Below are 23,232 nucleotides of genomic sequence, written 5' to 3' on the forward strand. Positions count from 1 at the left end.
TCACCGAACAGCGTGATCTCTGGAGGTGGAACTTCCTCCGTAAACCCTCCGCACACCCGACACCATTAAGATAACCCAACTGGGGGAGGTTCACATTGATGATAACTGGAAAGAACCAAGACTGGGGAAAGGGGCGCTTGGGGCCGTGGCACAATCAGATTTACTTCCTAAACAGTCCTCATTCTGAGTAAACAGAATCCAAAAAGAAGAGCCTCTGGCACGCGCTTCCAACGCGCTGGGGCCCTCCCGTTGAGCATCCGCACCTGGAGGCTGTGGGTCACACCTGGGCGTACCTGGCGCAGCGGAGGCGCACAGGCGCAGTTGAGCACGTTTTCTCTTCCCTCCAGCACCACTGCCGCAAGTGCGGGAAGGCGGTCTGCGGCAAGTGCAGCTCCAAGCGCTCCCCGATCCCGCTGATGGGCTTCGAGTTTGAAGTGAGGGTGTGTGACAGCTGCCACGAGGCCATCACAGATGAGGAGTAAGTCACAGCAGCCTGCGGAATTGTCAAGGTTAAGGGACGAGGGCAACCCGAACGCTGTACCGAGCCCCGCAGCCATGAATAATGGCACCCTGGTTTCTGGTGGTTTCCAGTATGGACCGTGGCAGGTGGGCAAAGCCCTCCTTTCCATCAGGAGGTGGTGTCCCCTTGTGAGGCAGGAGGAGAGAGTGCAGCGCTGAGAAATCATCTCTGTGCTGTTGTCAATCCCAGGGGTGTGTGCATTGAAAATAGATGTTCTTGGAGGAAATCCTCTGCCTGCTCATTTACTGGAGAATTGCCCGGGAATACAGGAGCCTGAGCTTCACTGTTAGCCGGAGCTGGTATCTTTGCAGGAGCGAATAAGCCCACGGGCCCCAGAGGTTTTATTTTCCAGAAAAAGCCAAGTCTCTTCTCCTCAGAGTCTTGTACCACCAGTTGCCCAGCTGCTGAATCTTGCTGGTTGGCCTTGCCCAATAACCCAGAACCTGAGATTACAGTGCTTTTTTTTTCGTGGGGGATGGGGGGTGCAGATCCATGTTGCCTTTTTCTTTTCTTTCTTTAACATTTAAAAAATTTTCTTGGCCATGCTGCACAGCACTTGGGTTATTAGTTTCCCAACCAAGTATCGAACCCTCACCTCTCCCATTGGATGCTCAGATTTTTAACCACTGGACTACCAGGAAAGACTCCATGTTATCTTTTTAATGTTAGCTGTTGCAAACTACCTTCCATGTAAACAGAGTGTTCTTCACCAAGTGTCCCTTTTAGTGAATTAGAATCTCATAGGGGACTTGTCTGCCCAATTCTCACCGCCGCCACCACCACCCCCGCCCCCATATAATGTAGTAAAATCATTTTAAGTACTAGATGGATGTCCTAAAAGCTGCATATAAATAGAAACATATTTCAGATGCACTCAAGGAGGTCAGCATTTAGAGGAAATTCTTGGCAAGTTAATAAAACAAAACATTCTTTTGCAGATAACCCTCATGTTAATGGAAATGTTTTTTATTCATATTTAATCACAGCAAATATAAATTAAGATGCCCTTGCATAAGTAAGCACTTATGTTCACTGATTATTTTCTGCTCATCATATGTGATGAAATTAATAAAAGAGTGCTTCTCATTAAATTAGGGAGCTGCGAGAGACTTTAGGGATATTCCTGTTGAATTCTTCATTAAAGACACAGATTCAGAGGGTCTAAGTGACTACAGATTAAACCTAATTCTTTAGTTCTAAATATTTTAAAGCAATCATCATTTTTAGGGTACTGAAGATCTGTTCTCCAGATTGAGCAATTAACAGCTGTCTCAGAGAGCCCACTGCTGAGGAGTGGGAACTTGAAACATGATTAGAAAACTGCAGCCTAATCCCCTATGTTGCTGTCCCACACCACTGGTTCTTCTGCCTCTTCCCCATGGGTACATTTTGCATTGCCTCTAGAGCATCTAGGCAGTTAGCAGCCTTCTTACTAAAAAAATGCAAGGCTTCAAAAAATAAAAAGCAAGTAGCAGTGTTTGTTTATATATTGTTTTACTTGTTAAAGCATTAGAATGCCACAGAAAAACCCAAGTCTGCACTTATACCAGGGTAAAGAGGAGAAAAAATAAATAGCCCTTAGATGAAAGTGGTAGTGTCTTAGGCATTTTAACAAATGTGCTTTTTTAAAAATGAAATAGACCAAAGTAGACTTTTATCAGCAAGTCCTTCTGAGATCAAACTTAGCAAAAGCACAGTGGGTTATTTTAAAGATTTGTTAACAGCACGGGTGGAGAATCTCACAGACTCAGTCAGAGCAACAAATTTCTCCAGAAAGTTTCTAAAGAAACTTCAACATCTCTTGACCATTTTGGACCGTCTAAGAATCCTTTCATTCTTTTCATCCCCAGGGAATAAAAGTAGTTCTGAGGAGCATCTCTAACCGTGAGGTCGTTTGAGCCATTTGGCTAAAAATTAGAGCTTACTGTCACTCTAGATCTTCTTCATGTATATACTCTGCCTTTCACTTCTGGAAACTTCCTTTGCTCCCTCCAGACGTGCGCCCACCGCGACCTTCCACGACAGTAAACATAACATCGTGCACGTGCACTTTGATGCGACCAGAGGATGGTTACTGACTTCGGGAACTGACAAGGTTATTAAGGTGGGACGCCATCGTATTTTCGAAGCTTGCTGTCTTTGTCCTTGTTCAGTCACTCAGTTGTGTTCAACTGTTTGGGACCCAGGGGACTGCAGCACACCAGGCTTCCCTGTCCTTCACCATCTCCCAGGGCTTGCTCAAACTCATGACCACTGAGTCAGTCCATTTCCATCTTTGGCCCTAAGTAAATGTACAGAAGCATCAAGACTATGTGAGGTGAGCTCAGAAACTTTCTCTTAAAGCTTACCCTGAGCAATGAGCATCTTTGAGAACCTGTTACACGCCATGTACAGTCACTGGCTATACACGCCAAAATGAGACCTGGCCCTCCCCTGAAAGGAGCCGCTAGTCTCCTGGGGACATACTCTTAAGAAGACAGTTAATTATTATTAACATGTTATTAACATATTAATTATTATTAACAATTATTAACATGTTCAGCAGCCAAAAGAGTAAAACGGATAAGGGTTACTGGGAGAGTTCAGGGGAGGAAGATGGTGCTGCTGGCCTTGGCTTTGTGAGGACAGAAGATTTTGAGCCGAGCATTGGATAAGGCAAAAAGTAATAAACAAGATCTTTTCCCAGTGAGATCAGTTAATCCAGAAGCAGTCCTCCAGAGCCTCTCTAAGAATTGTGCTAGGCCATGTGGATTCCCTGCCCGAGCCAAAGCCCAGGACTAAAGAGGCCATGCCCACGTCATTCTCTGAGGCTCCCAGTGGCAGAGGCTCGCCTGGGTTCACTGAGCCCAACTTCCTGGGCTCTTCTGGTTCCTTCGTGGAGGCAACTGCAGGATAAGGTGGTTAGAATAACCCTCTTTGGAAGCCACCAGTCCTAAGTAAATTCTGGGCATCTCGCTTCCTTTATTTTTGAAATCGAGACATCTCGTAGAACTGTTTGGAAGATGAGATGAGATACAGAAAGGACACATCTGGCTACCCATTTGTTGCCTTATAGTGTTACTTCCCTTCTTCCTTGAATAAATCTCATCTGCCTTTATTCTCCATCAGCTGGGTTAAAACTTCCAGCTGCCTTTGTCCTTTTTTTGAGGATTATGTTGAACTTTTTGATGGATAAGTACTACTGTATAGATTTATCCATGATGCTCATATAGTACTCAGTTCCTTGTTAAGTTAAAAAATGCACTTGAATTCAATTTTAAGGACTCCTTATACACGTTATATGGCTTCTCAACCCAGTTGAATGGTAGTTCATCAGCGCTCAGTTGCTCAGTCGTGTCCCACTCTTTGCAACTACCCCATGGACTGTAGCCCACCAGGCTCCTCTGTGCGGGGGATTTTCCAGGCAAGAATACGGAAGTGGGTTGCCGTTGCCTTCTCCAGGTGTTCATCAGGGATCTTTTTCTTTTTACAGTTGTGGGATATGACCCCAGTCGTGTCTTGATGCCCCTTCCAGGCGCCAGAAAGACAGAATTTACTCAAGAAACGGTTGTTCTAACCCCAATCACGACTGGAGCAGTAAAGCAGATGTGCGAGTGGTGGGAGAGAAGCCGAAAAGCTGAGCTGAGCTTGCGCATCGCCTGCACACGTGGCGGTGAGCGGTCAGTGAGCTCTTGTGAGGGAACTCTTTCAACTTGTTCATACAATATAAAAAGAGGATATTTTTTTAACAAATGGTTTATACAGTCTGGCTCTGCTCCCTTGTTTTGAGTATACCGAAAACTCAGTATGGGGTGTTTTCAGTTTTATATTTGTTGACACTTGGTTTTAGCTGTTTCTTTGTGTGTCGGAGAAATGAGGAGTGTATAACTATTCAGGGTACTTGGGGTCATTGTGAAGTAGTTTCCGTGATCCTCTCCCTTGGGCACATATCCCGTGGTCTGTGTCTTCCCCCAATTCAGCTTCCTCCACTGTTCCCCAGAGTGAACATATTCACAATTTATTTGCAGTGTGTCTACTTTCGTAGGAGTCCCCCTCCGTTGAGAGATCTGGAAAACCATCCTTGTGGTTTTCCCAGCTGATTTCTTAAATTGCCCGAAGGATGATCCATTTGTAATGTCTAGATCTTACAAGAGTGGAAATGACCTTATGTTTCTGCCTCAGTTTTTCTCTTTCCCACATTAAAAAAGAAAAAAAAAAATTGCTGTGAGAAAGCCACTCTTAGCCACGGAAGTAGATTATCAAACTCAGACCTTGAACTCTCAGTGCCTGGATCCTTTCTAACTCAGTGGGAGCTTTCTGAGCCTTTTGGGTTTTAGTTTTATTGACACAGCTCTCCTTTGCTCTTGATATTAAAAACAAGCAAAACGAAACAACAAAACCCTGTGTCCTTCAAGAATAGTGTCTTTAAGATCTGTGGTTCTGTGTGATATCACCTCTGAACTTGAACATGTTCATTGCTGTGAGGTTGTATGCTGCTTTATCCCTCACTGTCTGTATTTGCTTCCCCTTTCAAAACCAGATATTTAAAGATTTTTATCTTCGTGTATTTTATCAGAACACTTTGCACGCTTTAATACTCCAACTGTGTGATCTGAGACATAAAAGGTACTCAGGCCTACAGCTCATGCTGTGTGTTCCAGTTGGGAATGTACAGAAAAGAGGGGGATGGGAGGCTTTAGGAAATGAACCTGAAGAACCCTGATTTTAAGGGAATCCAATCAACTTGATAAACTGAGATATTCTTGTGTGTAGAGACCCCATTTGGCTACTTATTTTCAACCTGTAAAAGTAGAATTTAAATGAGCAGCAGGCGTGTGCTTTGTGCCCACCTCCTTCTCGGCACTTTACCTGGACCACCTCATTCATCCCTCACCCGTCAGGAGCATCAGGGGACCCCTGAGTCCTTGGGGTTCACACAGTTACACAAAGCCTTGCAGATCCACAGGCCAATGACTTGCCCTTCCCTATGTGAGCCCTACCTCCGCAGGGTCTTGTTCTCTGCTGACTTGACAATTGAGGGTGGTTGTAGTTTCTCCCCTCACGATCATTTATTACTTTTCTAACTGGGAGAAGGACTCCCAGCCAGACTTGGATAACCGCCCCCTCACCGCCACCCCAACACCGACCAGCTGTGCTTCCTGGTGACAGACCTCCTCGAGATGGTTCTGCTGCTGCAGCTTTGGGGCACAGGACAGTGGGTATGCCCCGTGCAGCCATGGTGCAGGACAGCCATGACCTGGGAAATCAGGGCAGATCAGCCCATGTGACCATACTCTGAGGCTGTGGACACAGACACACCATCCAGCAGCAGTTACCACTTGCCACTGAGCTGCCCCTTCCACCCTGCCCTTGCTGGCCATCAGTGAAAGCCATTATAACTCACCTGAGTCTCTTCTGCATGGTTGTGAGAGAGCTTTAAAAAGGGAATTCAATTTAAAATATTCAAATATCTGTTTTGTAGTTTACTGCTAGAACCTGGAGCCACTTACGGAGTTGTACATGATAAAGAACGATGTGGTAGACATGAGTAGTAGAAATGAATGGCTGTCCTCTCCCTTCCTTTGAGCATGGCCCGAATACAGAGAGGCAAACAGTGTCAGGGAGGCAGTGGGTCAGGTGCCCAGGAGACCCGACGTGGTTCCGAGTTGGGTCGAGATGAGCTCGGATCACGCCAGGGAAGCTGATTGTCCCCGTTGGGTCACATGTGAGCCTGTGATCACTCTGGTCTGTGAGCCCGCCCTTCAGTCCACCCACCTCCCTCCCAGCGAGGCTGTGTCCCCAGCCCACGAGCCGCTCAGAGGCGGAGACCAGCGGCCACACCTCCTGGTGGTGAGCGTCGCGGCCAGCGACCACAGACGCGTCAAGGTACCCATTGCTCTGCTCTTTCATTTCTCCTCATCCGTGTAGGTGCTTTAGTTCGGTGAGAAGCACTTAGCATGCCAACTGTGTGTGTTTATAATACTGTGAATCCTGGAGTATTACATTCCCACCACCATTTGTGTAACTCATCGATATGTGTTGGTGTTGGGGTGCCTTCCAAGCATTTTATGGAATAGAGGCTTCATTCATTAGGAGCAAAAGCTGGCACCAGCGCTTGGCTTGTCTCCTGTCTGGGTTAACTTTCATCGTTCTTGTTTTACCCCACTGGAATTGCACTTTATATATATATATAATTTTTCTTTCTGCTCTATTGCTTCAACACACAGAAGCTCTGGCAAGTCAAGCCTAACTCGATCAATGCTGGGAAGTGGCACCCCGTACATACATGCTTGTGCCTTTTATTTGGTGGGGCAGGACCAATCCCATGCTCCGTCTCTCCAGAGAAATGACGTTCCTGGACCCTTTTGCTGCCTGGGTTGTCTCCACAACAGCACAAGTGGTTTTAGATGAAGTACTTGGAGTCATGTGTCTTTTTTTTTTAATGAGGTCAGTCAACCATGGTGTGTTTCTCACTGGATTGTTTGAATGTTATGCAAAGAATCGTAAAATCACAGAACTGGAAGGGACTCTTCAGGCCTCTAGAATGTTCCAAGCACAGTCACACCAAGCAGTTAGATATAGTTGAGGTATCGGCAAGGGGAATCTATAAGAATTTTGGAAGAACAGTTTCTTTTGAACGTGAACTCTTAATAGCGTGAGTGCGAGGAATGACTTCGAGGCTCAAGGCAGGGAGCCCTCAGAACTGGGTCTGGTCCTCTCGCCGCAGGCAAATCTGATACCTCCTGTGGCTCCGAATGGGTGGGCTCGTGCAGCAAGGTAGTCACTGCAGGCCTCCATCAGCCTAACCCACTTCCTGCGTTCGCCCCTCTGACCTCGCCAGCCTCTCAGTTTAAGTGGGATCAAGGGCACTGAAACTGCATCTTGCCCTCTGCCTGCAGGGGGCCCTGGCGAGTCTCCTCATCGCCCTTCCCATGAAATACCGCCTTTTCCTATTTTTGATACTCATTTTTTCAAAAGCCGAATTTATTTTTGCTTGACATTAATCAAATTTTAAAGCCTGGATTTTACCTTTTAAGCAAGGGTCTCAGTCTGAACTATGTATCAAAGTTACCAGACATAAATATCCATTAAATGAGATCCCTTTGGTTTTGCCTTTTCACAGTAGTTTAATTCTAAGTGACCTTGTCCACTAAGATTTCTGTTTTAAAATGAAAAAACATTTTGCCAATGCTTTTGGCATTTTCTTTCTCCTCTAGAACAAAGTTAAGTCGCATTTTTCTGGATGTGAGGGTGGCTATCTATCAACATGACAGGGAAACACAGAGATTAAGTCCATCCTGAGCACCGAGGGATCTATATCACCCTTGAGTCTCCTAACTCTCATAGTCCAGCCCTTTGCTGAGTGTCCACCACACACCAGCCTTTGAACCAGGCCTGGGGTCAGGAGGTCCATTCTGTGGCTTGGGCAGGGGCCACACAGACGAGTTGGTGTTCAGTCGCTCAGTTGTGTCCGACTCTTTGCAACCCCTGGACTGCAGCATGCCAGGCTTCCCTGTCCATCACCAACTCCTGGAGCTTGCTCAAACTTATATCCATGGAGTCAGTGATGCCATCCAACCGTCTCATCCTCTGCCATCCCCTTCTCCTCCTGGCTCAATCTTTCCCAGCATCAGGGTCTTTTCCAGTGAGTCAGCTCTCTGCATCAGGTGGCCAAAGTATTGGAGCTTCAGCTTTAGCATCAGTCCTTCCGATGAATATTCAGAACTGATTTCCTTTAGGATTGACTGGTTTCACGTCTTTGCTGTGGCTCATTTCTGTGCCACGTGGTGACTCTGGTGACAGAGGGCGTGGGGTCCCGTCCCAGGATACACAGGTGCTCGTGCACCCACAGGGGAGGGGAGAACCCAGAGGAAAGAACTCCAGAGCTGAGAGTTAAATGAAGAGTTGGAGTGAGCTGAGGAAGTACCTGAGTTTCCAGGCTGTGGAAGCAGTGCCAGCAAAGGCCCAAGACCTGCACCAGCCTGGCACTGGGGTCCCACCTGTGGTTGGAGCTCCAGAGTAGCGTGTGTGCAGCTGCAGTCCTGGAGCCTGCGGTCCTCTCATCACTATCAGATGGATGCTCATGGCCGCAGGGGGAGGGAGGCAGCCCACAGTTCACCAAGCACCTTTACCCAGAGGCTTGCCAGACGAGTCCAGTCCTCCCGCAGCTGAGGCCAGTATCAAAGTTACTTTTTCTTTGGAAACACCTGGAATTATCTTAAAAAGGACCCCTGGTTAACTAATTTTTGAACTTTGTTGTGGGGGCACAGCCACTCACCGGAGGCCATGAGGTGGGGCTGGAGACCACTGCTTGCCTGGTTTTGGTCTGGACGAGCTTGTGAGCTCAGTCGCTAAGTCATGTCCCACTCTTTGCGACCCCATAGACTGTAGCCCGCCAGCCTCCTCTGTCCATGGGATTCTCCAGGCAAGAATACCACAGTGGGTTGCTACTACCTTCTGCAGGGCTCCCTCTCCACCCAGGGATCAACCCCAAGTCTCTTACATCTCCTCCATTGTCCAGCAGATTCTTTATCACTGTGCCACCTGGGAAGTCCCTAGATGAGCTTACAACATACTAATCCCATTATTCCCTGGCTGCTCTCCTTTGAAAAAGGACAGCCCTTGACCTGTGGAGGAGGCCATTCTGGACAGCAGAGGCCCCGCCCACATGTGATCTCTCCGTGAGCAAGCAGGCCACTGCTGTCCACATTTGCCTCTGGCCTTCCATCGCTCCTGCAGCAGTGGGTCGTCTCAGTACAGTGTGGTAAATGTGATAAATGCTCACGGCAGGGGCACTCGCCAAGGGAAGGGAACATTTTTCTCAATTCAGTGACTGTAAAAGGGCTCTGTAGACCCAGCTGTGCAGAGCCCGGGGCCTCCCCATCCCACGGTGGGCCTCGGTCCTTCCTGGTACTTGTACTGCACCCACGGGCCTTTTTCCTCCAGTGCCCAAGTATCGCATGTCTGTAACTTAATTCAGGAACATCTATGTTCGTTTTTACACTTGAACTCAACTTGACCATCAAGAACTAGATACACACCAACCCTTAGGTTTTTAGTTTGTCATTTTGCCTTTCAAATTTATCCCTTCCACGGAGAAGCCTGTCTGGGCCTAACACAAGAAAGCAGGGTGTAAAATTAGATCTGTCCAGCACTGGAAGGGGATTCCTCCGTTGTGTTTCTTAAGCCAGGGAATTTTTGAACAGCAAGTCCATAGCCCCTTGTCTATTTATAGTGGAAAAGATGTGGAAAGGAGATTAAAAGTCTTGAGGAAAAGTTGAATTCGATAATCATGCTTAAGATCCCTTCCAATCTGTGATGCTACGATTCTATGACTGTTGTTACTCACTGGACTAATCTGACCATTACCAGTGACCTGCCTGCTCGTGGCTGACTTAACTCAGGTAAATGGGAGTGTGCCCCACTGCCTTTGTCTGGTGTCACATCAAGTAAACCGCTGCCTGTATTTTCCCATCTAGAGCCCAGGAGGTTTGAAAAAGGTTGGAGAAGGCAGAGGTCAATCATGGTACCATCTCATTAAAAACAGATACCTCAGAATGTTCACCTCTGTGGATCCAAGTGTATCTGACTTTCTTGGGAGAGAAAGGGAATAATTGCAGGTTGGCTTAAAGGTTAGATTTGGAATGCGACCTTGATATTTAGGATCCTTTCTCCTCCCCCTACACCCCCCGGCCCCGTCTTGGTTCTCTGGGAAGCATGAGAGAGTAAACTGTAACACAAAAATGGGAAATGGTTTGAAAGAAGTATTTCTCTTAAAAACACTCTTCCCTTCATTTAAATGGATGGCCGCCTTATGTTAGTAGCATATGAAGTATGGACCAAAATACTTGTGTCGCTGGTTACCGATGTATACTTACATATTTGTGTTTTACGCCATCTGCCTTTTTTTTTTTTTCAATGTACTGTCATTTTGCAGAAGAAAATACATGAAAAGTACAAAAATTGTTACTAACTGGACAACTGGGAAGGTGCTAGCCCCACATTCATGCCTGCCTCCCACTGACTCCATAACCAGGGACAAGGACGCTTCCATCCTGCATGCCCATCAGCCTGCAGCCCAGTCGGAACCTGGCTGCCACGGCATGTTGCTTTACAAAATGTCTTGTCTTTCTTTATGAAATGAGAAAGGGGTCAGGCTGAGAATGTCATAAGCCCAAAGCTGGAAGAGGTTTCTCAAATGTGGTTCTAGCTGAACCCCGCTGGCATCGCCACGCCCTCTACCACCAGATTCCACCAACCAGACCAAGCAGTCTTGACATTGACTTCCTGAATGTGACTAGGTGGGAATGAGCCAGGATTTCCCACAACGTTAAATGTCTGCTGAATGTTGTGAATGTTCCTGAACTCTGCTCACTTTCCCTCTGTGCTTCCCTCTAACCAAAATGTGTGTGTAGCCATGACCTGTGTCAAGACCCAATGCAAGCTACCGCCACGGTTTAAAATAAATCTCTGTGGAAACCTTCCTGTGGTCATGTTATTGTTGTCGAGCTGTGCCCTGTGATCACATGCACCCCAGCAGCCCTGCGTCGGTATTCACCAGGGCTGGCTGAGTGGTCCTTTTTATCTTTCACATAGTGAGAAAAAAGTGAAAGTCACTCAGTTGTGTCCAATTCTCTGCGACTCCTTGGACTGTAGCCCACCAGGCTCCTCTGTCCATGGGATTCTCCAGGCAAGAATACTGGAGTGGGTTGCCATTTCCTTCTCCAGGGGATCTTCCCAACCCAGGGATTGAACCTGGGTCTCCTGCATTGCAGGCAGATTCTTTACCACCTGAGTAACGAGAGAAGCCCACATAAGGCTGCTTTAAGTGTGGTTGATAAGCTTTCCAAATGAAGTGAGAGAGGACTCAGGAAAAAATATAGCCAGGAAAAGCCTCTATAAAAACTCATGAGATCCAGGACTTCCCTGGTGGTCCAATGGTTAAGACACCAAGCTTCCAATGCAGGGGGTGTGGGTTTGATCCCTGGTCTGGGAACAGATCCCACAGGCCACGCGGCATAGCCTGCCCCCGCTGACAAAAAAAAAAAAAAAAATGCATGAGGCCTATTTATGGATAAATTTGTGAAGCAATCAATGACTTGTGCTGTGCTAGGTCGCTTCAGTGGTGTCGGACTCTGTGCGACCCCATGGACTGTAGCCCACCAGGCTCCTCTGTCCATGGGATTCTCCAGGCGAGAATACTGGAGTGGATTGCCATGCCCTCCTCCAGGGGATCTTCCCTACCCAGGGATGGAACCCACATCTCTTACATTTCCTGCCTTGGCAGGTGGACTCTTTACCACTAGCACCCCTTGGGAAGGGCCAGTGGGTGGGGCAGCTGAATGGCCCCCTCCTCCAGCCTGCCTGTCAAAGCACAGCCCCACCCACACCCAGCACTCCAGCGCCCCCTACTGTCCTTCAGGAAGGGAGAGATGCAGGCTGGTGGAGCCGGTGCTCACGGCCCTTCCAGGCAGATCCACCAAAAAGCCCCTTTCTTGGAGCTCTCTGGCTAAGAGCCCGATCTGAGCACCTCAGACACCTCCGAGGCCCGGCATGGTGGGACTGGCTGAGCTGTGCCCGCCCCTCCCCGGGTCCTCCTCCTCCGTTGATGCCGAGTTATGTTCATTTCCCCTTGAACTTCCAGAGTGTATGTAGAGCTTTCCTCCGGAGAAGGCAATGGCACCCCACTCCAGTACTCTTGCCTGGAAAATCCCATGGACGGAGGAGCCTGGAGGGCTGCAGTCCATGGGGTCGCTGAGGGTCGGACACCACTGAGCGACTTCACTTTCACTTTTCACTTTCATGCATTGGAGAAGGAAATGGCAACCCACTCGTGTTCTTGCCTGGAGAATCCCAGGGAAGGGGGAGTCTGGTGGGCTGCCGTCTATCGGGTCGCACAGAGTCGGACACGACTGAAGTGACAGCAGTAGCAGAGCTTTCCTAAATCTGTTCACCGATTGTGTTAGAGCTCTCCCTGTTTCACTAAGACAGAAAATGCAAATAATTTAAAAGTTTTACCGAACGGCAACACCAGATTGCCAAGTGCATAATTGAAGCCGCTTCTAATCTTAGCACCTGTAAACCAGGCCTCCAGTGACTGCTTGTAAATAAGCACTGACCCTTGGTTCCGCCTTGCCCCTGAAGCCTCAGGGCCAGGCCAGGGCAGTGTAGCATCCCCTCCTTCCCCCTCCCGGACCTGCTCCCCTGATACTGACAGTGACACGGAATCTTTAAGAAAATCACACTCACAAATCAAGGAGAGATTTACACAGAAGAAGCTACTGCGGAAAATGAAGGTTCACTTGCTCTCAGCCGCAATCATGTATTTTAAAATAAAAGTTTCCATCCTGGACTCCTCATTGCTACAGGGGGTAATCTTTAGGGGTTTTTTCCTCCCCCCATGAATTTTAGCACACTTGTCAGTTAAATGCTGATGTTAGTAGCTAACACGTATCACGTCTTTATGACACACCAGGCATTCTGCTAAGAGCATTACAAGTGGTAACTCACTGAATCGTTACAACCACCCCATGAGGTAGGGAGCACTCTAATCTCCACTGACAGGGAAAATGAGGCCCCCAGAGGGTAAGTTAACCCAGCTTCGGTCCCATGAGGCGGTGGTGAGTCAAGCTTTCAGTACTAGGCTTTATATATAAAGAACAGGACTAAATTCTGTGACTCCTGACGGAGAGGAAACCAGCTCAAAGCACAGCCATGGAAGATGGGCCGGTCTACGGCGGGGCAGGAGCAGTGGGGTCTCCTCGCTGGCCACTGGTCCGCACCTTGCCGTATTTCCTGAGGCAATTCCGGCTCCTTGTTGGGTCTAGCCTGGGCTATTTAAATCTCCGAGCCAGCTCTTCCAAGATCTCAATGAGTTTCTCCTCTTCGGCCGGTGAGGACGATGTCCTCGCGAGAGGCAAGTGTGTGGGCGCCGGTTTCCGGTCTGTAAACGTGAGAGAGAAACACAAAGTCACGAGCGGCAGGGCCGGGCCTCGGGTCAGTTGTGAGCGGCCACTGCCAGGGGTGGGGGCCCACACGGGAAGGGGGTCGGCCACCCCTGCGCTCAGGGTCCGAGGGGACAGTGAGGTGCTGCAGAAGGGAGGCTGAGGCCGGGCGGCAGGCTGAGCGCCGACAGCTGGCGACAGGACTCCAGGGGGCTGGCTGGCGGCGGGCAGGGTCCCCAGGCCTGGGTGCTGGCTGGTGGGGGTCGGGGACCCGGGAGTGTGGCATATTTGGTCTGGCAGGTGATAGTGAGAGAGGGTACAGCCACCCTCCTGGCCGCCACAGGGTCCCCAGAACTCCATCACAGCTCACGCAAGCGTGGCCACCTCCGAGGCGGGAGGGGAACCTCCACCTTCTTTCCTCAGCCTGCCTGCTCTTAGATCTGCCTGTTGGGATCCCGCCTGGGTAGGGAGCAAACGCTGAACAGATAGCCACCCCCAGCAACAGAAAAGCAGAGATTCACTCCCAGGCCCTGGGCTCCGGCAAAGGAGCTTCCAGTCTCCGAGGTGCCCCACAGGTCCAGCCGTGCCCAAGACACTGAAGTCAGGGGTTACAACCCCAGGACTTACTTCATCCTCACAGGACCCACTGAGTTCGGGAAGGCGGATGCAAAAAGCCGGGAGTGCAGAGCCAGAGGTGAGGCCCTTCCCAAAATAACAGGCCAAGGAGCCGTCCCCCGAAGGCAGGCCAGCACATCAAGGGGAAGGGCGACAGCCCCTCCCCACATGACCGGGGAGAGAGGAGGGTCCACCTCCAGACACCCTCGGGCTGTGGTTCAGAGAGAAAGTCACCTTGGAAGAAGCAGCCGCTGGGCTGGGCGGTGGCAGCGGGGGCAAGGGCCAGCCACAGCACCGTGTCCGCGCCCTGGGCCTCGGAGCGCAGCCTGGCCCCCAGCCTGGCGTGGAAGCCCGGCATCGACAGCCGCACACCTGCGGGGAGGCACACACAGGGCCGTGAGGACAGCGCCCTCATCCTCAACCGAGTTGGCTGCTTTAATACCAAAATAACCACGCGGAGTTGGAATGAGATCACCAACTGCCCTCTTTCCACTTCAAAACAGTGTTCATGCAGGCTGTCGGCCCAGACAGGCCTGTCCCCTGGGAGCAAAATCCCCTGGACCTCCGGATTCCCATCCTGAGAAATGAGGGTCACACCTGGGGGCAAAAGGGGATCAGACTCCCCCCGTCCTGGGGGACCCATCTTCTCAAGGCTTCTGATCCTCCCAGGATCCAGGCTGAGTGTCCTCCGGGCTGTGAGAGTGTTCTCTGCTTTTTCAGCGAGGCGTGTTGGAACAAGGGAAGGGACTCTTTCCTCCCTCTCCCTCATCCTCCCCAGCACTGGCTGCAGACTGCACCACCCCACACACACACCCCCATTTGCCCACAGACCTCGGGGAACACAGAGTCTTTACAGTTAGCACTCTGGGAAGCACAACTATTCTCTCATGAAGCCAAAGAAAGAAAAGAAAGCAGAGAAAACAACATTGGAGAGATGTAATGAGATCAGAGGATTTCAGAGAAAGGATCATCTAAAACAAAATTTAAAAATAAACGTTTTTTTCTTTTTCCCTTTACAGAAACAGTACTTGCTTATTGTGGGAAAATTAGGGAATACTTCTGATGAGTAAACAGCAGGCATTTGAGTCCCCCGTTGGGCTTCCCAGGTGGCGCTAGTGGTAAAGAACCCACCTGCCAGTGCAGGAGACGTAAGAGACATGGGTTCAGCCCCTGGGTCGGGAAGATCCCCTGGAGAAGGGAATGGCTACCCACTCCAGCATTCTTGCCTGGAGAATCGCATGGACAGAGGAGCCTGGCGGGCTACAGTCCATGGGGTCAAAAGGAGTTGGACACGACTGAAGCGACTTAGTGCTCACACACACATCATACCACTCCGGGAGGACGAGTGTCTGTGGGCTCAGGCCCTTCCCCAGCCCTCCCTCTGGACACTGAGGCCCAGTCAGCAGCCTCTGAGAAGCCCAGTCTTGGCCCTGTGACCTGTGGACCACAGATGGCTGACCGCACCCTGACCCAGATGCTGGACTCAGGTGGTGACCTTGGAGCGCAGACTCGGCCAGCGCACAGGTTGATGTGAGGACCGTCAGGGTGATGTCCTGCGGGGATGAGAGGCTGGTGGTTCTCCACTGGCTGATAGAGCTACCTGGTCAGGCAAGGCTGGGCACGTCTCCCACCAGGAAGTGACACAAGATAAGAAGCCGCCCTCTCCCAACAGCCCTGGCCCGAGGGCCTCCTGGGGTGCTCGGCGGAGGACACCCCCCCTTTCCATTTACAACAGGAGGCTGCCAGATGTCCTCAGCTCCCCCCACCCCCAACTGGCAGGCGGGCCTGCTGCACCTCCCCCCGCCCGGTCTCTGTGGGATGCAGTGGGGCACGATGCACCCCCTTCTCCATGGGGACGTAGGTGTATCAAAAGTAAGACCAGAAGGCTCTAAGGTCTGAGGGCCCGATACCTGCATTTAATGAGATAGCACTGTTTGCTTCCCATAGACATTTATCCGCAGCAGTGTTCAGGGCTGAACAGATGTCCCGTGCAGGTGTTCCCTAATTTATCAACCTACTCTCCAAGCACCAGTGCTGGGACGAGCAACCTCATTTTCCACATCTCTTAGGATGAATTCCAAGGATGTAGATGCAGATATTAAGGCCTCTGCTAAACCAGCTTTCGGAAGGTGACAGCAAGTGTATGAGAGTCTGCCTCTCACTAGACTGTGGCCGGGCCCAGCCGGGACGTCCCAGCCCCTCTGTGTGCCTCAGTTTCCCCAGATGTAAATGGGCATGGTGGTAGTGCCCACCCCAGGAGGGGGTGAGGGCACAGGCGATGGTATGGAGACAGCGCTGGGAGCAGCTCTGGGCCCTCGTGTCCCAGGCGTTCTGCCAGGGCTGCTGTTTTCAGTTCCCTTGCTGGGGGAGGAGGAAAGAGCTACAGAGCCCAAGTGATACGCCGAGGTCTCAGAGGTGGGAGGGACTGACCCCGCAGAGAGTTCTGTTCTCCTTCCCTCTTTTTCCACGCTTCCAGAGAATTCCACCTGCCCCCTTGTGATTGTTACTTCCCCTTGTGCATTCACTATTTCAAGAAACCCGGGCAGTGGGAAGGTGGCCTGGCCTATCCCCACGTCCCCAGCATCTCCCATAACACTGGGTGTGGACCAAGCACCCTCTGTCCCGAGGGAGGGGTCCCCAGCCATACCCCAACCCAGGCGCCACCCACTCCCTGGGCCATGCACACGTGGGGCAGACTGACCACACCAGCTCTGCCTCTGAGGACCAGGCTTCTCCCTCTCCAGTCCCAGTCTGCCTGGCTCCCGCAGAAACGAAGCCATTCCTCATCCTCCTGATACCAGTTCTAGGTCATTCCTGGGGAGAGTCCGTCCTGCGGCCGCCCAGATATTTTTAGATGAAACGTGGGCGGCAGGGAACTTAAAGACCTACCTGGGGTGTCGACCCAGCCGGGATGCATGCATGAGAAGTGGATGGCCGGGTGCGCTCGGGCCCACCGCTCCGTCAAAACCACCTGCTGCCTCTGGACAGGGTGAGGGTGAACAGATGGGAGGGGGAAGCAGGGGGGCTGAGCGTGTGCAGAGCCCCCGTCCCCCGCCCTCCACAAAGTCAGATCGCAACTTCCTCTAGAATCATCGGCTCTTCACCCAGCGAGCTCTGGCTGTGACCCAAGGCTGCGTCCTGGCCCCGCCATCTGAGACGCAGACAGACCAGCAGCAGGAATGAGGCTGCCGGTGGCCTGGGGGCTTCGCCCTCCCTCCCCCGAGGAAAGTACACCCACAGCGCCCTCTCGCTGTTACCGTATCTGCTGCTGGACGCGAGTGTGGTGGGAGCACAGAGCACCCCCGGCCCCGTGCCCTGCAGGCACTGAGTGGGTGTCTGCGGACACGTGAAGGAACCTTGGAGTGTGGGAACCGTCCTGAGAGGCTTAGAGAATGCATCTGCTGCAAATTTCTTTAAAAATCGCCAAGTACCCCCACATAAAGCCTCAGCTGTGTGGAGGCCACTGCCCCCTCCCAGGGCGGTTAGATTACATTTTACAAAGAGCTCCACCTGGGCCCCATTTATGGAGTGAGTGCTTTGTCCCCAGGTTCCCCAGAAAATCTGTAGAGAAGCCTGGTGCCTCTGATTGGTGGGATGTTGAGTCATGACAAGTCACCCACCAGGAGCTGGTCTGGGGGTTGGTGAGCGAAGGTGGGGCAGAGAACCGGGGTACAGAGGGAGGGGGGTGGGACAGGACTCCTCTGTGAACAAGAGGGAAAGCTGTGGGCGAGGGCAGCTTCACAAACCACCAGGGAGCCCCCCACCAGGTGAACTGAAGGGCAGGAACGGTGAATGTGGCAGGTATACAGTCGGCTCCTAGAACAGCTGTGATAAGCTGAGACACAGAACTTTCTGTTCCGAGTGGCCATGAGACCAGACCTCTGAGCTTTCGTGTCTTCAGAACTGGATGTGCATCCCCCTCAGTGGGGCTTCCCAGGTGGCGCTAATGGTAGAGAACCTGCCTGCCAGTGCAGGAGACATGAGAGACACAGGTTCGATTCCTGGGCCGGGAAGATCCCCTGGAAGAGGGCATGACAACCCACCCCAGTATTCTTGCCTGGAGAATCCCTTGCACAGAGGAGCCTGGCGGGCTACAGTCCATGGGGTTGCAAAGAGTCAGACACGACTGAAGCAACTGAGTGCATACCCCACAAAGGGAGCCAGAAACCCAGCACGGTTCTGGTGGTATCCATCCAGCCAGTGAGCAGGGGCTGCCCAGGGGGAGAGAAGGGACCCCCTGGGTCCATTTCCTCTCTGAGCCACGCAGGACAAGGAGCCTCTGCTGGGTCCTGCTGTGGGGATCACCTGCTCTCACCACCCTCCTTGTGGGTCTGAGATATTCGGGAAGAGAGGTGGCAGCTTTTGTGGCTCCTCCTTGGGGTGAGCTGAAGCCCCGCACCTCCACCCTGGTCCAGGCAGAGCTGAGCTGGGCTTCTGATGGAGAAGAGGATTCTCTCTCCTGTGAGGGACATTCAGGTGCTCTGGGAATTAGATCCAAGCCATTGTGTATCCCAGAATAAGCCTTCCACGGAGAAGAGCCCAGGAGACCGTGTTGAGAACAGCCCCTTGCTTACTTTGTTCTGTGCATAGACCATGGTGCCATCGAACGCTGTCCTTTCTGACTGCGGGTCATCGGTGTTCAGTTTCTGAACCAACATTCCTCCAGAGGACACTGTTATCTGCAGTAAATGGAGATTTGTGAAGAAAAGTTTGTAATACCTTCCCATCCCCCTTCTCCATGTATCTGTTTCTTATTGCTCTTGCGACAAATGACTACAGACTAAGAGGCTTACAAAAGCGCAGGTGGATTCCCCCCAGCTCTGGAAGCCAGAGGTCTGAAATGTGTCTTGTGGGGCTAAAATCGAAGTATCAGCAGAGACCTTCTGACAGTTTGAGGGGGGAATTCCCTCCTTGGCGTCTCCGGCTTCCGGAGGCCACTCCTGGGCCTCGGTTTGTGGCCGTACCACCCTGACGACCTCTGCTTCCATCCTCACGTCTCCTCTGACTCGGGCCCTCTTCTGAGGACCCTGGGGCTGCACTGGCCCACCTGGATAATCCACGAAACCCACCCCCCATCTCATGATCCTTCACTAATCACATCTGCAGAGTCTCTTCTGCCAGGTCAAGGTGACACAGCCCCAGGAACTGGGACCTGGACCTCGGGGATCCAGGGAGGTCATTATTTGCCCCCCACACCCCCCACAGCAGAGAGAAGGCAGCCTGCATAAACTGCCCTCTTCCTGACTTCTCTCATTTCTGTCATGTTAACCCATTAGCCGTTAACTCCATAGCTGTCCCCTCCCACTAGAGTGGCAGATTCTCCAGGAAATATACCCACCCACCCCTGCCTGCCTCCCCAGCTCCTCCCTTTCCCAATGCTTTGCCAACTCTCGGATGACTTTGGGGAGGAGACTTTGGTGAGGGCTGGGGTTTTGAATGTGGCCCTTTGCATGGCTCTGCCTCCCTTTTCATGGGCTCTGTGTGCAACAACCCAGCCAGGATGAGAGGCAGGAGCAGGGGATGTGGAGGAGCCCCTGAGAGCAAGAGGGAGCTGGGTTGACAGCCGGCTCCCAGGAAGCCTCTACTGCCAGAAGGGGCATCCTGGAAGCCCAGGCCGTGCCTCCGGAGCTCCGCAAGTATGCATGTCCATGGGACAAAGCCCCAGGCCGACCCTCACCTAGGCCTGGACCCCTGCCCGCTGCATCAGCAACTCCCCAGATCCACCTGGATGCTGCCTGGGCCGGCGCACCACTGCCGGATCTCAGGTTATCAAACCTCAAGGCCTCTGGACCCTGGGGGCCAAATTTGGCCCTGACTGTGGACGTGGACAGCACGCCCCCACCTCGGGACAGTTGGGGCCACAAATGTAGGACCACTGATTGCCCATCCGGGACAGAGTTGCTGACTTACAAGACATCCCCAAAGTCAACTCACCACTCTGGGGTCGTGTTCTTTCTCCAAGACAGGGATCAGGGTGGTTGTGAGAACATATACACCTGGGGGGCACAGAGCATTCGTGAGGTCTCAGGGGCCGTCAGGGGCTGGGACCCCTCCTGTTAGATGGCCCTGGGGTGGAGGCGAGGTGGCGCCCTTACCTGACTCCTCCAGGTGAGCGGGCTGCCTGAGCCGCAGTCTCCTCCTCTTGGAGGGTTTTTATTTCAGCATGGAACCAGCCCTGTATTGCCATTACTCACTAGCCTGTCCCTTCTCCAGCCTCACAGGGGTTTCCTTTCCCCAGGATTGGAACAAAGATGCCTTAGAACCTCAGACACCAAGACGAAAAGATGTCCACACCAGAGAAAGAAAAAAAGCAAACTGCACAACAGTCTGTGAGCCCGCTTTGAGGAGGAAAAAAAAATGTATATAGACACACGTGTTCATTACGTCTAGCCTGTACATGGAAAAATATGAAGCGGAAACAGGACACGCAGCAACACGGCTCAGGCCCCAAGGGTGGGATTAATAAAATATTTCCTTCCTTTACTGGACATTTCTGTACGGTTTGAACTTGAATATTTTTACAATGAGCATAGCATCTTACGATTATTTCTGTAATCATAAAGCCATATATATAACATTTTTAATGAAATGAGGAAGATACTGTTGAAGTGTTATTTGACATGGAAAGATATTCACAGTATACGGAATGAAGCATTATACAATGGCAGGAAGAACAGAATTCCATTTTTGTGAAAAAAGGTGTGTCAAAATGAGGAGAAAGTATCTGCAAGGATGATATTTTGGTGCGCTAAAATGTTTAAAATGCTTCTCTCTGAGTGGACAGTTATTATGTCTAAATGTTAGTCTCTCAGTCATGTCTGACTTTTTTCAATCCTGTGGACTGTAGCCCACCAGGCTCCTCTGTCCATGGGATTCTCCAGACAGGAATACTGGAGTGGGTAGCCATTCCCTTCTCCAGGGGATCTTCCCGACTCAGGGAAGGAACCCCAGTCTCCTGCATTGCAGGGGGATTCTTTACCATCTGACCCACCAGGTTATGTCTATGTTCTTATGTTTATCTGTATTTTTTTTCCCCAAACAATGAACATATATTACCTTTTGTTACAGGGTGGTGCGGGGAGGGGGAGCAGGTTTAAATGAAAGCCCCGGACTCTTTCCTGAGTCACTCCTCAATTCCTGCCTGACCAGCTCTCCCCACCTGGAGCCCAGCACGTGTCCCACCCTGCACCCAAGCTCACAGGAGCAGCCTGGCACTGTGGGGAGGGCACTGGGGGAGCCAGCAGTCTGGATTTGAGTCCTGGTTGGCACCTGCCAGCGGTGCGACCAGGGGCAGGTTGCCGGACCAGTACAGCCCGGGTTTCTTGCAAAAAGGAGACGACAGCTGGCGAGCCCACCTCCTGACATCAGAGGGTTTGTGCCTGAGAACTGGAATGCTCTCTGTGGGCACTGGTTGTTGCCATTTTCTTTATCATTATTACTATTAGTATTAGCGATTCTCAGTTGTGCCTGTCACCTCACACAGCATTCTCAGTTCTCCATACCCCAAATCGTTGCTGGAGGGGCCAGCCTTGTTAATATTTGTGCTTGTTTGTTTTTAATATTCATGATTTTTAATGTCTGGTGAATGCTGGGCCTCCGACAGCTGTTCGCCTCCATGCGGTGGCCTTAAACCCTTCCTTTGCATTCACTGCTGGTGACTCTCTCTCTGATTTAATTTGTGAGAAGTAGAAAGGACTTCTGCCAAAAGCTATCAGCCCTGCCATGACGGATAGTCATAAATGACTCCTTGGCGGAAAGGAAAGGAAAGCTGGAAGCAGGTTCCACGCGGAAGGCTTCACCCTCTCCCTGAGAGACTCCACTGCTTCCCTCCAGGATCAGACTTGCTCACCCCGCTGACCCAGCACACCTCCAGGATAGATGAGAGCTGGGGGGCCCCTTTGCGTCTCTCCCCAAAGCCCAGGAAACAGTGATGTGTTTTGTTTTCTGCTTCATCCTCTGCGAGAATATGCTGTATCCATTTAGATGCTAGTAGAGTTACCCTGTGGGGTTTCCCTGAGCCACCAGGGAATGGTAAAGAATCTGCCTGCAATGCGGGAGACGCGGGTTCAATCCCTGGGTCAGGAAGATCCCCTGGAGAAAGGAAATGGCAACCCATTCAAGTATTCTTGCTTGGAGCATTTCATGGACAGAGGAGCCTGGCAGGCTACAGTCCATGGGGTCACAAAAGAGTTGGACACGACTGAAGGACTGACACTTTCACATTCAGAGTTACCCTGTAGGAAGATTAGCTGGGCCACTCATCCTCAACTGTAGGGCACAGCCAGGTAGTAGGTGCTTTCTAAAAACTCCTGGAGAAACTACAGTTTTTAACAACAGGCCTTCCGGGGCCTCTTCTATCTTAAAAAAAAACACAACAGATCTCCTTGCAGGTCATCGCAGAGTGCTCATCTCAGTGCTGAGTGAGGACCTAGAAGGGGAGGATGGTTGGGGGAGGGGAGGAGATTCAAGAGGGTGGGGATATGTGTGCACCTATGGCTGATCCATGGTGTTGTACAGCAGAAACTAACAACACTGTAAAGCGACTACACTCCAATTAAACAAAAAAATCTCCTTCATTCCAAGTTCCCCACCCTACTTCCTGGGGCCCAGCTACACCCCTAAGCAGATCTGAGCCATCATGCACGTTTTTTTGCCTCCTGGGTCTCCAGCTTTATGATTTCAAAACACACGTGTCACTCTTCACACGCAGCAAGCGTTTCTCCCCTCTCAGAAGGAGATGAAGCCTCTCTTTCCAGCCATAAGCAATTTAGAATCCTCCAGCCTCCTAGCCTCCCTTCTGAGGCCCCTCCTATGTACCTTCCACATCTTTTCAGGCCAGCAAAGAGAAACACAAGAAAAATCTGCGAAATGCCCCGTATAACTTCCTTGTTCCTATTCCCTCCTGCCTATAAAATTTCTAGCCTTGTACAGCTTTTTCAGGCCCCATCTACTGCTTAATGGATGCTCCCCAAAATTATCAATCTCTGATTAAAGCCAATTAGAACTTTTTAAAAAAACTGCTCAATTAATAACATAAAAATGTATAAGTAATATGTATGTATATATTTGGGGTCCCCTGGTGACTCAGATGGTAAAGAATCTGCCTGCAATGCAGGAGAGCCAGGTTCAGTCCCTGGGTGGGGAAGATCCCCTGGAGAAGGGAATGGCTACCCA

The 23,232-nt window shown here is 51.0% G+C and overlaps 2 protein-coding genes across 16 annotated transcripts in view; one reads left to right on the forward strand and one right to left on the reverse strand.

Annotated features, from left to right (window-relative positions):
• The window catches only part of WDFY2 (WD repeat and FYVE domain containing 2), a 192,220-nt gene extending 181,238 nt beyond the window's left edge, over nt 1-10,982 (forward strand). For 4 of the 6 annotated variants that reach the window (XM_086329181.1, XM_086329184.1, XM_086329182.1 and 1 more), the window contains 3 exons: nt 348-478; nt 2,516-2,624; nt 3,993-10,982. In XM_086329181.1, the coding sequence (XP_086185307.1) occupies nt 348-478; nt 2,516-2,624; nt 3,993-4,022 (270 nt within the window). In that variant the 3' untranslated portion in view covers nt 4,023-10,982. The remainder of the gene's footprint in view (nt 1-347; nt 479-2,515; nt 2,625-3,992) is intronic. The other 2 variants (XR_015138020.1, XR_015138021.1) reach the window with 1 other exon arrangement.
• A 1,808-nt stretch (nt 10,983-12,790) lies between these two features.
• DHRS12 (dehydrogenase/reductase 12) overlaps nt 12,791-23,232 on the reverse strand; it is a 77,562-nt gene continuing 67,120 nt past the window's right edge. For 3 of the 10 annotated variants that reach the window (XM_086329187.1, XM_086329186.1, XM_086329188.1), the window contains exons 6-10: nt 19,993-20,054; nt 18,633-18,737; nt 16,948-17,038; nt 14,293-14,430; nt 12,791-13,442 (exon numbers count right to left, since the gene is read on the reverse strand). In XM_086329187.1, coding sequence (XP_086185313.1) covers nt 13,333-13,442; nt 14,293-14,430; nt 16,948-17,038; nt 18,633-18,737; nt 19,993-20,054 — 506 coding nt within the window. In that variant the 3' untranslated portion in view covers nt 12,791-13,332. Of the gene's footprint in view, nt 13,443-14,292; nt 14,431-16,947; nt 17,039-17,869; nt 18,518-18,632; nt 18,738-19,992; nt 20,055-23,232 lie in introns of those variants that run through there. The other 7 variants (XM_086329191.1, XM_086329189.1, XM_086329190.1 and 4 more) reach the window with 4 other exon arrangements.

The sequence above is a fragment of the Bos grunniens genome, chromosome 12 (assembly GCF_055505025.1).
Source record: "Bos grunniens cultivar Pamir isolate PY7600 chromosome 12, Bosgru_T2T1.0, whole genome shotgun sequence".
Lineage (NCBI taxonomy): Eukaryota > Metazoa > Chordata > Mammalia > Artiodactyla > Bovidae > Bos > Bos grunniens.